The sequence below is a fragment of the Engraulis encrasicolus genome, chromosome 3 (genome assembly GCF_034702125.1).
Source record: "Engraulis encrasicolus isolate BLACKSEA-1 chromosome 3, IST_EnEncr_1.0, whole genome shotgun sequence".
NCBI lineage: Eukaryota > Metazoa > Chordata > Actinopteri > Clupeiformes > Engraulidae > Engraulis > Engraulis encrasicolus.
Genome location: NC_085859.1, coordinates 43244011 through 43259542, shown reverse-complemented (window position 1 = coordinate 43259542; position 15532 = coordinate 43244011). Strand labels below are relative to the sequence as shown.

Below are 15532 nucleotides of genomic sequence, written 5' to 3'. Positions count from 1 at the left end.
CGCAGCCCGATTATGTCACATCTGTGTACAAACAGTAAAGGGTGTCTATACGTTATTCAATCAAATGCAGGCTGGCATACACACAAACATGTGTTTTTTTCCTAAAACAAAAGAGATACGCACTCCCCGCTTCTAAATGAACAATCCGGTGCAACCAGAGCAGGACTAAATCATAAGGAAAAAGGAAAAAGAATATGTTAGTCTTACTGCACTGAAAAAATAAATAACAAAAAATTAGACATCCTTGTGGCACCAGATTTTTTTTCCTTTTTTCATGTGTTTTTCTCTCTCTCATTGTCATTCCAGAGGAAAGAGGAGGAGGTGGTGAAGCACAACATGACGGTGTGGCAGAACAGCCTGTATAACGGCACAGCAGGCCACAACACCACCGCATCCTCCATCCCTAGTGTAGACCCTGCTGACGTGCCCCGCGGACCCTGCTGGGAGACCATGGTGGGGCAGGTACTGTATACATGTACACGTACACACACACACAAACACGCACGCGCACTTATGCACATACGCACACATGCACACATGCACACACACACACACACACACACACACACACACACACACACACACACACACACACACACACACACACACACACACACACACACACACACACACACACACACACACACCATCTTGTGCCATGCCTTTCAATAATGTTCTAATGCATGCACACGCACACACACACAAGCGTGCACGCACGCACACACACGCGCACACACGCGCACACACACACATACGAGTGTGCGTGCGTGCACACATACACACACACACACACACACACACACACACACACACACACACACACACACACACACACACACACACACAAAACCACACACACACTGGCTTTCTTTCCTCCTGTATTGAATGTCCCTGTAGTACCCTCTAGTGGGCAATAAGTGAAAGTAGCAGGGAGGATAGAGGTCAGTGAGAGGGGGGCAGAAAACACAGTAAAACACACAGAAAACTTTTTTTGACAAGATCTTAGCCAACCTTGCTATTTCTACACATGTACATGGCTATTGCTACACATTTACATACCAGGCAGTTACATTCTTACCCATTATATCTGTGGTGTTTTTTTATTTGAAGAATTGATAAGGAGGCACAGTGTGCATACCTGCAAACTCGTCACCGGAGAGTTTTTTTTTTTTTTTGGGGGGGGGGTGTCACCATAAAGAACACTAACTTAGAAGATTGTACAAATGTTGCCTGCTCTGATGAGTCTTGATATCTACTGCAACACTGGAATGGTCAGAATTTGGCGTCAGCAACTTGAAAACATGGGTCAATCCTGCCTTATATCAATGTTTCAGACTGGAGATATAATAAGATAAGGATATTTTCGTGACACTATTTGGCCCAATTAGTACCAATTTATCTTTGTTGGAATGCCACAGCCTACCTGAGTAGGCAGTGCAGGCAGTTCTGAAGGCAAAAGGGGATCCAACCCAGCATTAGAGAGGTGTTCCTAATGAAGAGGCCAGTGAGTGTAGTTAATAGATTATGGTAGTTCAAAGTGGTTTGAAGAGCAAGAGAATTTGGTGAAATAAAGTATTTGCCTCATATCTTTTACTGGTGTGGTGTAGGCTATGTAGGCCCCGTTGCTTTGCCATGGTGCTGCTCTGCGTCGATAATTTTTTTTTTGGGGTGGGGGTGGGGGTGTTGTTCCGCTGGAGACTGTAATCTTTTTTTCTTTGACGAGTTTGCAGGTCTGAGTGTGGCACTAAGCTAATACGCTGCACCATATATGGGCACATTGACCATGAGGTCCCAGGTTCGAATCCAGCCTGGGTCATTCCCCAACTTCACCCCATGTTTCTCTCCATACCATTTTCTGCCATCCAGCCTGATCTCCAAAAAATCCGTGCTCCTGGACACGGATGTTAAGGACACGAAATCCGTGTCCAGGAGCACGGATTTTGCCAAAATTCCGTGCTCCTGGACACGGAATTGTTTTCCGTGATGGGCACACGGAAGTGCTTTCTATAGGCTATTCCCACAGCACTGTGTAACTCTATCATATACATACCAAATGCTAATCCTAAACAAAATGATGCGATAGCAATTTAAGTTGTGCCCTGACCAAAACATTCCCTAACCTTAACCTGTCATTAAAGACATTTTTGAGAAATACCTTTTCCAGATGGTTGCTATCAAATTCATATAATGAATGAAAGAAAACGAGCTGTGCCCAGACCAAAACAATTTTGAGAAAAAATATTTTGAAATTAGAAAAGTCCTGAGAAAACACAAGACTGTGGAAACATAGAGATGTAGGAGTATATAAAGAGAGCACGTCTCTGTGTCCATCAGTGAAAACAATTCAGTGTCCAGGTGCACGGAAAACAATTCCGTGTCCAGGAGCACAGATTTTTGGCAAAATCCGTATTCCTCAACACGGATTTTGTGCCCTTAACATCCGTGTCCAGGAGCACGGAATTTTTGGAGATCATGTTGCGCCATCTCTCTACTTTCTTACCTAATAAAGTCCCAAAAAAACCATCCAAATAAGTAGAAGCGATACAATCGTGGTTCCTCTTCCACATGAATGACTAACTGTAATGCATCATGTGATGGTTCGTGAGCGATGAGTAATGCCGATCTGTTCCGTGCTGTTCTGTGTATCTGCAGGAGTTTGTTCGTCTCATCATCTCTGACACCATGACGACGTACGTGACCCTGCTGATCGGTGACTTCCTGAGGGCTCTCATCGTGCGCTTCCTCAACTACTGCTGGTGCTGGGACCTGGAGTACGGCTTTGTGGGTGCTCCCCTTATTATTACCTTACCTCCACCAAGGAGGTTATGTTTTTGGTTGCGTTGGTTTGTCTGTCTGTCTGTTTATTTGTTTGTCTGTCTGTCTGTCTGTCTGTCTGTCAGCAGGATAACTCAAAAAGTTATGAACGGATTTGGATGAGTTATTGGAAATGACAAAAGAAACAAGTGATTACATTTTGGTGGTGATCTTCACCATTACAAGATAATCGAATTTCAACAGTTTCTAACTCCACAAAAATAAGGCAGAAAGACTTAACAAAAATTAGGGTGTAACATAGTCAAATGTTCTATCAAACAGCTTCCTTGGCGGAGCATTTTCTAGTTTTACACAATCAGATAGCGCTGAGTCAAAAACGGCGTCAGACTAAAATTTTCATATTATAGTCTTGCAAGCCAGGTGAATATTTCCTTTGATTCAGCGCGTCAGAGTGTACCTGGTTACCTTATTCCACCATGTCCTTGTAATGAGTATTGATATCCAATAGCATCAAATATAACTAGAAATGCACTCAGAGAGTGCAGACCTCCGCCAAGGCAGCTGTTTGACAGAACATTTGACTATGTTACACCCAACTTTTGTTCAAGTCTTTCTGCTTTATTTTTATGGAGTTAGAAACTGGTATGTCGAATTTTGCCCTATCCTGCAATGGTAAATAATCTTTTAAAAAGTTCCTGGAGCCGGATCGTGACTCAGATCACCCACAAAATTTGACCACTTGTTCCTTTTGTCATTTCCAACAACTCATTTAATCAAAATCTGTACATAGCTTTTTGAGTTACAGTATCCTGCTGACAGACAAACAGACAAACAATCCAACGAGACTGAAAACACACCGGTAACCTCCTTGGCAGAGGTAATTATTCCAATATTGTTATGTTAATCCTCACATGAACAACATGTTCCTACAGTATGTGGGCCGAATGCTGAATAACAGGCCCTATTATCTTGTTTCAGCCGTCCTACTCAGAGTTTGACGTCAGCGGCAATGTCCTGGGGCTGATCTTCAACCAGGGAATGATCTGGTAAGGGCCTTGTTCTTAGGAATCTTCAGAACGGGTGCCTTCTACGCCCCCGGTGTCCCTACACTGAATCTCCCATGTCTGACTATACATCTTCAGTGCTGCCCATTATGTCCTTTTAGCTTTACTAACTTAATGAAAAAATGAATGAAAAATGTCTGCACACTTACTAGATCCTCTTAGTGTTCTTTAAATAGCCCAGCTTTCGGTCGGCAGATCTTCCTCAGGGCTCAGTCACAAGTGGAGCATGCAACACCCAACAACAACAAAAACTTAATAACTTTTTTTCCTTCTCTCTATGTTGTATGGGTGCCTTCTATGCCCCCTGCCTACACTGTAAAACATTGCAGATAGTTAAACGTAAAATAGTAACTTGCAGCCCTGCCGTGGCTCAGATGGTAGGGCACTGTACTACTACACTGAGGACCCGGGTTCCATTCCGGCCTGAGGTAATTTCTCGATCCTTCTCCATCTCTCTCTCCCATTCGCTTCCTGTCACCATCTCGTCCTAAGTAATAAAGGCATAAGAAAGCCCCTACATTTAAAAAAAGTAGAGATGTACAGGATCCAAGATCCGGTTCCGGATCCAGCAGGATAATAGGGTTTTTCAGACTATCCGGATCCGGCAGGCTCTTAAGCAGTGGATCCGGTATCCGGCAGTTACCTAAAAATCAGGATCTGGGGCATCTCTACTTTTTATGTAGCCTAGGCTTTTCAGTCAGTCTTTCACAACCCCAATCGCTGCATGGAGTGAAAGCCATTTGGAAGCGGCAGATGAAGGCAGTGTGGCAGTAAGCAAATGAGTCTTAAAATAGTTTGCGCCAACGCAATAAAAAGGGCCCACGTGTGTGAGTAGGCTATGTGTTTCACCCTTTCGTAAGATCCGGTATCCGGTTCCAGGTCCGGCAGGATCTTAAGCAGTGGATCCGGTATCCGGCAGGATCCTAAAAATCAGGATCCGGTGCATCTCTAAAAAAAAAGTAAGTTGCCCTGCTGCCCCAAGTTTGTAAGTTACCTTAACTTGAGAAAGACTTGAGTTAAGTCCCGAATTGAGTTAACTTACAAACTTAACGCAGCAGGGCAACTTGCTTTTTTTTACGTCTAACCAGCTGCAATGTTTTACAGAGTACCAGTGCTGGACCTGCTGCGTCTGCATGTATTCATGTATCTTCCTTGCTGCTGGGCCATCATAACTCACGTTATCCTTTCTCTCTCTCTCTCTCTCCGCTACCCCCTCTCCCTCGCTCTCTCTCTCTTTAGGATGGGTGCCCTCTCTTCAGTATGCTCCCTGCCTCCCTGCCCTAAACCTCCTGTCTCCACATGTCCATGGATTTTCAGTGCTGTACCATCATAGCTTAATTCTCTCTCTCTCTCCCTCTCTCTCTCTCTCTCTCTCTCTCTTTCTGGATGGGTGCCTTCTATGCCCCCTGCCTCCGTGCACTAAACCTGCGGTGTCTGCATGTATCCATGTATCTTCCATGCTGGCAGTCATAACTTATTTTATTCTCTCTCTCTCTCTCTCTCTCTCTCTCTCTCTCTCTCTCTCTCTCTCTCTCTCTCTCTCTCTCTTTAGGATGGGTGCCTTCTACGCCCCCTGCCTTCCTGCCCTGAACCTGCTGCGTCTGCATGTGTCCATGTATCTCCAGTGCTGGGCGGTCATGTGCTGTAACGTTCCCCAGGAGCGCGTCTTCAAGGCCTCGGGCTCCAATAACTTCTACATGGCCATGCTGCTGGTCATCCTCTTCCTCTCCACCCTGCCCGCCATCTACACCATCGTCTCCATACCCCCCTCCTTCGACTGCGGACCCTTCAGGTACTGTATTGTATTGTATTGTACTGTATTGATTCATCCCCACCTCCCCCTTTCTTGCACTACAGACAGTAAATTGAGGGACAGTGGAGGTTTTAGGAAATCTGAGGCCCAGGGTAAAGAGCAATTTTAAGACCCCCTTCAAATTATTACATAATAATCGATAATGGGAAACCGTAATGCGATGGCGAGGCGGCTCATTTCTCCACACCCACAATTTACTTACACTTCACTTAGTTATATCTTCCACTCTATTGATAGTGGAAGGGTAAGGCGTCAGACATACCAAGGCGTAACCGAACCGAAGCAAGACGAATGAGGTCTTTCAGCTTAGTTTCGGCCGGTGTGTTCTACTCTGCCTTTCACACCGACAGCCTACGCGGCCAGTCCTGTTCAGAAGACTCCCGACGCCCGACTACCGCCGGTTGGTATGTAAGGACAGATATGTTTCCATGTAGGCTATTTTCACAGACGCCGGGAAAAATCGCTTCCGTCATACGACGCTTTACCGCCCTAGTGTGTAAATTAAGTAAAATGAAGAGATTTTGAGCGCATCCCCTCACTCTCAAAAGTATTGAGACACACTACAACTTAACATGCACCAGCAAAACGTTTTTCCCCCTTCAAAATGGAAAACATGACGACTACCCCACCCCACCACCTCTGACATTACATTTCCATCCATGTAAACTAGACAGTAAATTGTCCAGTGTTACTCTAATTCCCAGATAGTTCAATAATTTGACACACTCAAGTATTGAATTGATACGGGGAAACTACAGTGTATTGTTAGATCACATGGTATCACATATCCTGCTCCTCTTCTTCCTGGTTCCTCTTGGCAGTGGGAAAAGCCGCATGTTCGACGTGATCCAGGAGACGCTGGAGACGGACTTCCCCGCCTGGTTTGGGAAGGTGTTCAGCTACGTCTCCAACCCCGGCCTGGTCCTCCCATTCATGCTGCTCTTGGTGTAAGTCGGTAATTCTTGGAGGAGGACGCACACCAACGCACACCAGAGGTTTCGAGGTGCAGGTAGCGGGTACTTGTTCACTTCATAGAGAAGATACCACACACTCTTGTGCAATGCTGAATTTATTTCAAGACTTGCGAAAGGCCACACAGGCCAAAACATTGTTTGTTTAAATAAATTCAGCATTGGACAAGAGTGTGCAGTATCTTCCCTCTGAAGTAAGTCCGTAATTTCCCACCAGGGGTACGTCTTCCTTTCCTGGTGAACAAGAAGCTATGTGTTCACGCCCAGGGGGCTGTGTTACTTACAGGCTACTGGTTCACCAGGAAAACGTCTTCCCCTCTGTCAAGCAGTTTCAAGCAGCTTTTTGGGGCATTTCCTTTTCCAAATCCCAATGTAAAAGAAACCACGGAATATCTGTAATGATCTTCCGTAAAGATATTGAATAAAAACGTATCGTATCGCACCAGCTGAGCCACAGCACCCCGTAGCCCCTTAATGCACGTCGTTCCACTAGTGGAATGCTATAATAGTAACTGAAAACGATTAACGTACCATAGTACTACACCACTATGACACAGGGCCTTTAGTAATACATTACGACTTGGTCATTGCCACTCTGGTAACAGGGACCACTTCTTACTGGGTTAAATTAATGATGTTGAATGATGTTATGGTTTTCACCTCATTTGTCGCGGTCCTAGTAATTGTGTTCTGATACTAACTTTCTAACTTGCGTAGTAAGTATGCTGGTACCAGTATACTATTTGTCTCCCAACAGTGTGTGTCTGCATAGCCACAGTACTGTTGCAAATTATTTTAAAACATATGAAACAGTGTAAAACAAAATTTGCTGTTTTGTTTTTTAGATTAGCAATATACTACCTGAACTCCATATCCAAGTCATACAAGCAGTCCAACCTGGAGCTGAAAAAGAAACTTCAGACTGTAAGTTACTGAATTTTTTATTATGTTTTTGATAACGTATTTATGTATTGGAAATAACATTACACTACAAATGAAATTCACAGTTTTCTGTGTTGGTTTGTGATGCTCACCAATCTTGACAATCAGTATTGTGAGTGTAGTAACATATTTTCTCCTCTAGGTGGCAGTAAAATCCCTATTCTGTTGTCTTGTGGCATTTCTTATATAGGGCTCTCAGGCCGACCAGCGGTGCCCGCACTAGTTACGTTCGGCACTTAAGTGCTTATCTGCGAACCGCCCGTGTTCATACCGGGCTCCGAACTTTTCCTGCACGTGATTGTGTTACCCAGATGAACCTGCTGACGGCCACGCTGTCGTCACGGTTCGCAGAGAAAATCTAGTATTTTGCGGTTCGCATTGCAAACCAACTTTCCGGTTGCGGAAACGGGCTCCAGCACGGTTCTCAGTCGGCCTGAACGCGCTAATAGTGAAGTGGTAATAGTGACATTCACTTTAGTCATGTTGGCCATTATTATGACTGTATTCTACTGTGTGTGTGTGTGTGTGTGTGTGTGTGTGTGTGTGTGTGTGAACGTGTGTGCATGTGCGTGTGCGCACGCGTGTGTGTGTGCGTGCATGTGTGTGTGTGTGTACACTGCAGCAAAATGAAGAAAATAAAAAGAAGAATAAGAGGGCTGCCCAGAAGGCAGCTAATGAGCTGGAGGAGGCCAGACACACGATGACTCAACAGCAGCAGCCTCAGCAGAGCAACAACAACGCTTCTAAACAGGGTAAACATAAACATAAACAACTCTCTCTCTCTCTCTCCCTCTCTCTCTCTCTCTCTCTCTCTCTCTCTCTCTCTCTCTCTCTCTCTCTCTCTCTCTCTCTCTCTCTCAGCTGTTCCCTTTTACACACTTAATAGCCGGTAGAGGGCAGTAGAGTACAGGCAGTGTAAAAAGTGCCTTTCACTCCAATTTAAGTTGATGAACGGCTCAAACGACTTTGCCTACAGCTTGAAAAGCTACATTCCTTTTTCAATTACTACAAGAAGAAGTGTTGCATTTTTTTAAGATTTCCCTGTAGACCACTGTTTGAACAATTGGAGACTATTTCGTTATATCTGTACATAATTGAAGAGCTCTTTTCCAAAATGAGATATATCCATTTTATAGAATGTTGGGAAATTGACCTTTTTGTAATGGGCATTCCATTGAATTGCATTGCAAAATGCATTTTTATAGAGCTTAAACGTATGTTCTCAAAACATTTGAATGGCAAGAATTCACATATAGATGATAGGACTCCTTAACAGTCAATTCCAATATTAAAATGCTAAAAGTCAAAAATGATGGATATAGCGTTTTGGAAAAGAGCTCTTCATATTTAGTTGTGACAAAACCATATACGGTAGGAACCAGAGACGTTTCAAACAACAGATCTCTCTCTCTCTCTCTCTCTCTCTCTCTCTCTCTCTCTCTCTCTCTCTCTCTCTCTCTCTCTCTCTCTCTCGCTCTCTCTCTGTCTCTCTCTTCTACTGTCTAACATGTCCCTTTCTGTAGATGACAACAGAAGACCAAACAGCAAAACAAGTAATCAAAACAGACAACAAACAGACAGCAGAACTAGTCACAGAGACTCCAGCAGGCACAGCACCACTACCACCACCACCACCACACACCAACCAAAGACCCATCATGGACAGCCAGAGTCCCACAGCAGGTACGTCGACAGACCCCCAGCCCCACGAGGACAGGTCATGTCAGGCTACCTACCTGGACATCCGCATCATCCTGGATCTAGAGGGTCAAGGCAGCACAGTTACAGGGATGATGGACAATGGATGGATGAGTGAACGTCATTTCATGTTATACATATATATTATTTTGTAAGGCAAGAAAGACCTCGCCTGATTATCATCGACTTTCAAATCTCTTCGAGACTTGGTCTGACCAAACGGCATTTCCCAAACGGCCTTCCTTGGTTTGCTAATGATTGTTTACTTCCCAACAAAGTAGGAGGAGTTCCCGATTTTGCGGGAGCTCAGAACGTACTTGCATTGCTCTTGACCTGACTGGTAGCAACGCTGAAGCTGTTGCGTCACTAGGAGGCTAAGAAAGACCCGCACACCGTTGCGCTCCCTCCCTTTTAATCGTCTTTTATTTTCGTGACGTTTCGGGCCACCACGGCCATTCGTCAGACTGACAAACTATAAATGGACTATAAATATTCTGGAGCAATGTCAAAAGCTTTTGTTGTTGAGCCCTTGGTGACATGGCGGCCTGAAGTACCCGTGCCATGGAAAGGAGTGGCTTCATGGCTATGAAAGTGAAAGCCCAACTGGGAAACTCCAACTCCCATTGCCATTGTGACACAGCACACAAGTGAACACTGCACACTGCACACAACGGAAGTGCATTTATGTCTCACCCGTGCAAGGGGGCAGCCCTCAATGCGGCGGGACGGCGCCATGCTCAGGGTACCTCAGTCATCGAGGAGGATGGGGGAGAGCACTGATTAATTATCCCCCCCAACAACCTGGCGGCTCAGGAGTCGAACCGGCAACCTTTGGGCTATAAGTCTGACACCCTAACCGCTTACCCATGACTGCCCATGGACTGAAGACGGAAAATGTCTCACATTGTTGAGAGATAATCCGTTCTGCTAAGATTGTAATTCATCCAGGTCATGTTTTTTAAGATGTTTGTAACTTGACTGAATGTCTTTTGGGACCTGTCAACGTTTTTGGATATCTACTTCGGAGAAGGACATGGATATGGACAAAGCGTGATGTGTTGAAAAATCAGATGGGGGAACAGAGACTTAAGATTTTAAGAAACAAGAGTGGAGATGCAGTAATTGCTTTGAAGGGTCACTATTCGTTATCCAGGATATTAAAATCATTGAGCCAAGGTGGGAGAAATTACTCCCTACAAATTGCTCACTATACTACTACATGTAGAGGTCTCTATCACAGAGGCCCATGGAACTCTTAATGTGGATCAAAGTGGTGTAACAAGCTCAACTCAACCAAAGTAAAAAAGCAACTGTGTGCTCATACGTTAAAAAGTATACAAAATAACGACAACAAGACAGCACTCCAAGTTGTGCATTTTATTGACCGTCAGACATTTCCGTCTTAACCTTCCTCACTGTCGACCCGACACTGAAGAAGATGAAGGCCGAAACGTCTGACAGGCAATAAAATATACAACTTTGAGTGCTGTGCTGTGCTGTTCTCTTTACTCTTCACGTGGAGCCATTTGAACTCTGACACTTATCTCTGTATCTCTACGGTCTGATACACCACCACAAAACCTTCAGGTAAAATCCAATCAAACCGCCATCGGATGATCTCAAGCTATGTAACTAGAGCTGAAGTCCACCGCTCTTATCATCAAATCACTGGGGGAAAATGGCTTCAGGGTATTGCAAGGTTAAAACAGAATAAACAAACGTCTTAATTAGTTTGCGTTGTCTGTATTCTGTGAACAAAAGTCTGAGTTCAGTGGCAAATGACATAGAAGACGGTGCTATCACTGTGTCTTGGAGGATGGCTGGATGGTTTAGATGACTGAGAATGAGATGGCCTGAGCCGTTGTCCAACTTCTAAGCAGTGTTGCCAGGCCTTGTGAGAGAAATAAGCAACTGGCGTCCTGAGAGAACAAAGCCCAAAAGAAGCGACCAAAGACTAAAAAAAAAATGTTTAAAAACACGAGCTGGGTCGTCAGTTGCGTGCCTTGTCAGAAAGGACCTTGCTCTTTGCAAGTGTCTGTGTGGCTGTTAAAATCCACGGTAATGACAGAGGCAGACACAGAGAGTGGTGCCTTAACAATGTAGTTGTAGGTTTACTTGGACGGATGAGTGAGAAAAGAACAAGTTGTCATTTAGAAACATTACGTTACAAACATCCAAAACACATTCAAATCACTGGCAGAGCAGAAGCAAACTTCAAGCCCAACCCTGAAAAGAAACGAAACCCACGACTGTACAAAATGTAAAGCATTGCACATCAGTATGGAGTAGGCTATCAGCACTGTACCACAATCTATTTCCTTTGTTTTTTTACTAATACATTTGTAATCTGAGGGTTTACTGGGTGTACCCACTCCCAATGCAGCATGAAACACTTGATTTTACTCTCTTTGGAGCGTACTTACATGTATCAGCATGTAGTTAACTGACACTGTACATTCCTAACCTTAACCCTAAGGTATTGTACATAGATTATGTTATATGTTGTTACATACTTTGTTAGACTGTACCTAGTACCAGGGCAGCTGACAGCTTTGGCTGGGCCCAGGACAAAGTCGTATGAAAGCCCACCTGGCCCAATACATGCATTGTAATGAGGACCCAATTATGGAACCGCTCTCTCCCTGGGGAGCCCTATCTCACGCCTTTCGTAAAGTCTTCACGAAAATAATATATTAATTTTCGTGGTGCATTCACGTTATTGCCCGCCTTTCGTAAAGTCTTCACGGAAATAATAGATTAATTTTCACGCTGCCTATTCACTTGAATTGCCCCACTGCTGCTATGGTTATCCAAACGTCTGCAGGGGCGGGGAGGGGGTGCTGACAGAACACTGCTGATACACTCGGGACTCACTAATTCGACGCCCTTTCGGTACTTACGCCTTATGTCCCCTAAACCTAAACCTAAACCTAAACCTAACCCTAACCTTAACCCTACTTAACCCTAAACCTAACCCTAACCCTAACCTTAACCCTAACCTTAACCCTAAACCTAACCCTAAATTGCTTGTTTGAAATGTTTGACGGCTACCGAAAGGGCATCAAACTAGTGGGTCGCTAGGCAACAGTCGGGCAATTCAAGTGAATAGGCAGCGTGAAAAGTAATCTATTATTTTCGTGAAGACTTTACGAAAGGCGGGCAATAACGTGAATGCACCACGAAAATTAATATATTATTTTCGTGAAGACTTTACGAAATGAGTGAGATACGGTTGCCCTGGGCCTTGGACATTGAACGATCCCCTTTGTCCTCACCCACCCCCCCCACCCAAGTCGGCATCGCTGCCTATTACCACTTCCTAAGTAATGGAACGGAGACAAAAAATGAAGTGTAAGCCATGCATTTGCTTCAGTACGTACGTGCAGTTTGTGTGTACGGCAACATTTAGTCACGGCTGGTCCAAACCCATATCAAACAACTGAATCAAAGACGGGCAGGATCTGATTAATTTCCTGGCTGAGGCTCCACCACTTCTCAGCATTACACTGCTCAACCTCATTTCCAAATCTACGCTGCATGAAAAGAGTGTTACATAATGTGACTACCAGGGAATCCGATAGGTCAGGGGACAAAGGGGTCACTTGTCCTGGGCCAGGCCAAAGCTGTCAGTGGCCTGTCATCTAAAAGCGGGTCCCTCCCTGTAGGTTTGGCTTGGAAAGTGTTGGGGACATTAATATGTCTAATTCTTGGGTTGCAGTTACGTCAGAATCCCCCATCACGGGAGCGCGCGAATTTGAAATGGTGGACAACCTGGGCTTGGAGCCATTGAAACCCAAAGGAAACAAAACGCTATCTTTAGAAAGGTAACCCTCACATAAAGTAGGCTACCTTCGGATTGGTAGGTGCTAGGAAAATACCGTTTTCAGTTATGGAAAGCTGAGGTTCTCAGCTTTGATACAAGACCCATGATGTGTCTTTCGGTCTAATTAAAAATATTCTGTGTCAGATCGAAAAAATTTTGAATGGGTTTCAATGGCTCCAAGCCCAGGTTGTCCACCAGCAGCGGTAGATCACCACCAGGCAGCAGCACTATGACGTCAGCTGCAACCCAAGAATTGTCCAGGTATGCTATGTTTGCATTATATTTGTGGAAAAAATGGTGGGGACGACAAGCTAGGTTTACCTCAAAAGTGGTATGGACTTGTCCCCACCATCAACACCTAAAATTCCGCCCTAGCCTCACTGGGCCAATGAGGATATCATGGGTTGGTTCTAAACAGGGGCCAGGGTGGGCCAGGGCAGGGCCCCTGTAGATTTCCTCCTGGCCCCTGTTGTGGCCCCTGTGGTGAACAGCCAATGACCGTGACACGATATACAGCACATTTTTGTTTATTACATATTCATAACATAAATTGATCTCCTTTGCCAATGTATGTGCCCCCCTGAAAAAGTAATAGACCCACCCACCTCGGACCCCCTGGTGATTTCTAGTCTAGAACTGCCCCTGGAGAACATCAAGTGTCTCTGTGAGGTGTAGAACCGCCCCTGGAGGCAGGGCTGGGTTACAGTTTTTCTCAATTGGTTTTGTTCACTTCTCGAATCTTACTCGCATTTTGCAAAACATCATGTTAATTTCCAAAAAAGATTTAAGATGTGGCAAAACACCATGGATGACCTGCAAAACCCAATCTCTTGCTCAAAACCCTTGGCCAATCTCTCAAAACCAGGTTTTTGTGTCTGTGAACGTGTCAGAGCCATCAAAATGTTTGCTTGTTATGTCACTGTGTAAATGTTTTGGGGAGTAAGATCTTTCATGGATTCCCATAACAAAGCATTTTGCAAAACATGACAAAATCAATTGATAATGTACGAAAACACTGAGAATTGTACACAACCATTTGCATGGTGATGAAAGCATTTGCTAAATGCTGAAAACTATGAGAAACGTATTTTACCATGTGCACAGGTAACAGCAGGAAGTCACAATTGAACAAGACGTTTTGAGAATGATTATTCTGTTGTGAGAAATGTACAAAACCAATTGAGAAAAACTGTAATGCACAGGCTAGAGCAGTTGAGCACAGTTACTAGACATGTTATCCTGAATTTCTTGCTCGTAATTATGACACAGTCCATGTACATTTTTCGTGAAATTGCCTTCTGTTGGGCCCCACATCAACCTGTAGCCTAGGGGTCCCAGGCCATCTTAATCCGGCCCTGCCTGGAGGACATGAAGTGTCTCTGTGACTGAGGAGGCTTCTTTTCCTAAGCAGCGAGCTTGGCAGCACCTCATTGTTTTCACCTTAGAGATGGAGGCTTAGAGAAACACACTCTCTATGCATGCTAGATTACTACAAAAGACTTTGCATTGCATTTTCAGCACACACCTCACAGACTGTTCTGGAGAGAGATGGTGTTAAATTGGGTCTCCATGATTTAAAAAGGAACAGGAACGTCTGTCTCTTTCATGAAAAGGAGACTGATCAGCCATCTTCCAAGAAAGCAGTTCTTGCCACCGTGACATTTATTCATTACAGACTTAGCACATCGGTTTCATTAACATTTTAATAGGTTACTGATACAATTTTAATGAGCAGCTTATCATTAAGGATTTATTCAAGACACATGAGACCCTCAGATAGGAAGTTCTCAATTTTATATAGCCTAAACAACAAAACTGTTCTGTAGGCGATACCACAATTACAGTAATAATATTAACAATAATAATGATAATATTAATAATAATAATAATAATAATAATAATAATTATTATTATTATTATTATTATTATTATTATCGCTATATTTATTGATATTATTATTATTCTTCTTATTATTATATTATTATATTATATTATATTAACAATAATAATGATAATATTAATAATAATAATAATCATCATCATCATCATTTATTTATTTCCATTTTGCCAGAACAACTAGGCTACGTTCGCGTGGTCATGGCAGGCTAATAGTGAAATGCAATTTGTGCTCTCATCTTTTGCATGGCCTAGTAGGCCTAGTAGACCTTACACGTAAAAGATCTGCTGGAGATGGAGAATGCCGCCCTACGACAAGGGCCATATGGCCCAAGACTGACATTGTGATGATGCGCCTTTTGTTGGTGGGACCTTGACCGCTTACCTCTCAGTTACCGGGAAATACCGATGTGTAGGCCTATGCTACAGCACATTATTTATTTAAAGCTAGCTGTTGAAAGTGGTGTCACCAAACGTCGTAGCCTAACGCTGAAAACACAGTGTTTATTCTCTTAGCCGACTTCATGTAAGTTAGCCTTTTAGCCCGACG

General features: G+C 43.9%; 1 protein-coding gene across 1 annotated transcript in view; it reads left to right on the top strand.

Annotated features, from left to right (window-relative positions):
* Nucleotides 1-10683, top strand: part of tmc1 (transmembrane channel-like 1) — a 28141-nt gene extending 17458 nt beyond the window's left edge. The window contains exons 14-21 of the mRNA XM_063194083.1: nt 307-462; nt 2653-2781; nt 3754-3821; nt 5392-5631; nt 6474-6599; nt 7469-7547; nt 8188-8317; nt 9089-10683. Of these exons, the coding sequence (XP_063050153.1) occupies nt 307-462; nt 2653-2781; nt 3754-3821; nt 5392-5631; nt 6474-6599; nt 7469-7547; nt 8188-8317; nt 9089-9381 (1221 nt within the window). The 3' untranslated portion in view covers nt 9382-10683. The remainder of the gene's footprint in view (nt 1-306; nt 463-2652; nt 2782-3753; nt 3822-5391; nt 5632-6473; nt 6600-7468; nt 7548-8187; nt 8318-9088) is intronic.
* The last annotated feature ends 4849 nt before the right edge of the window (nt 10684-15532 follow it).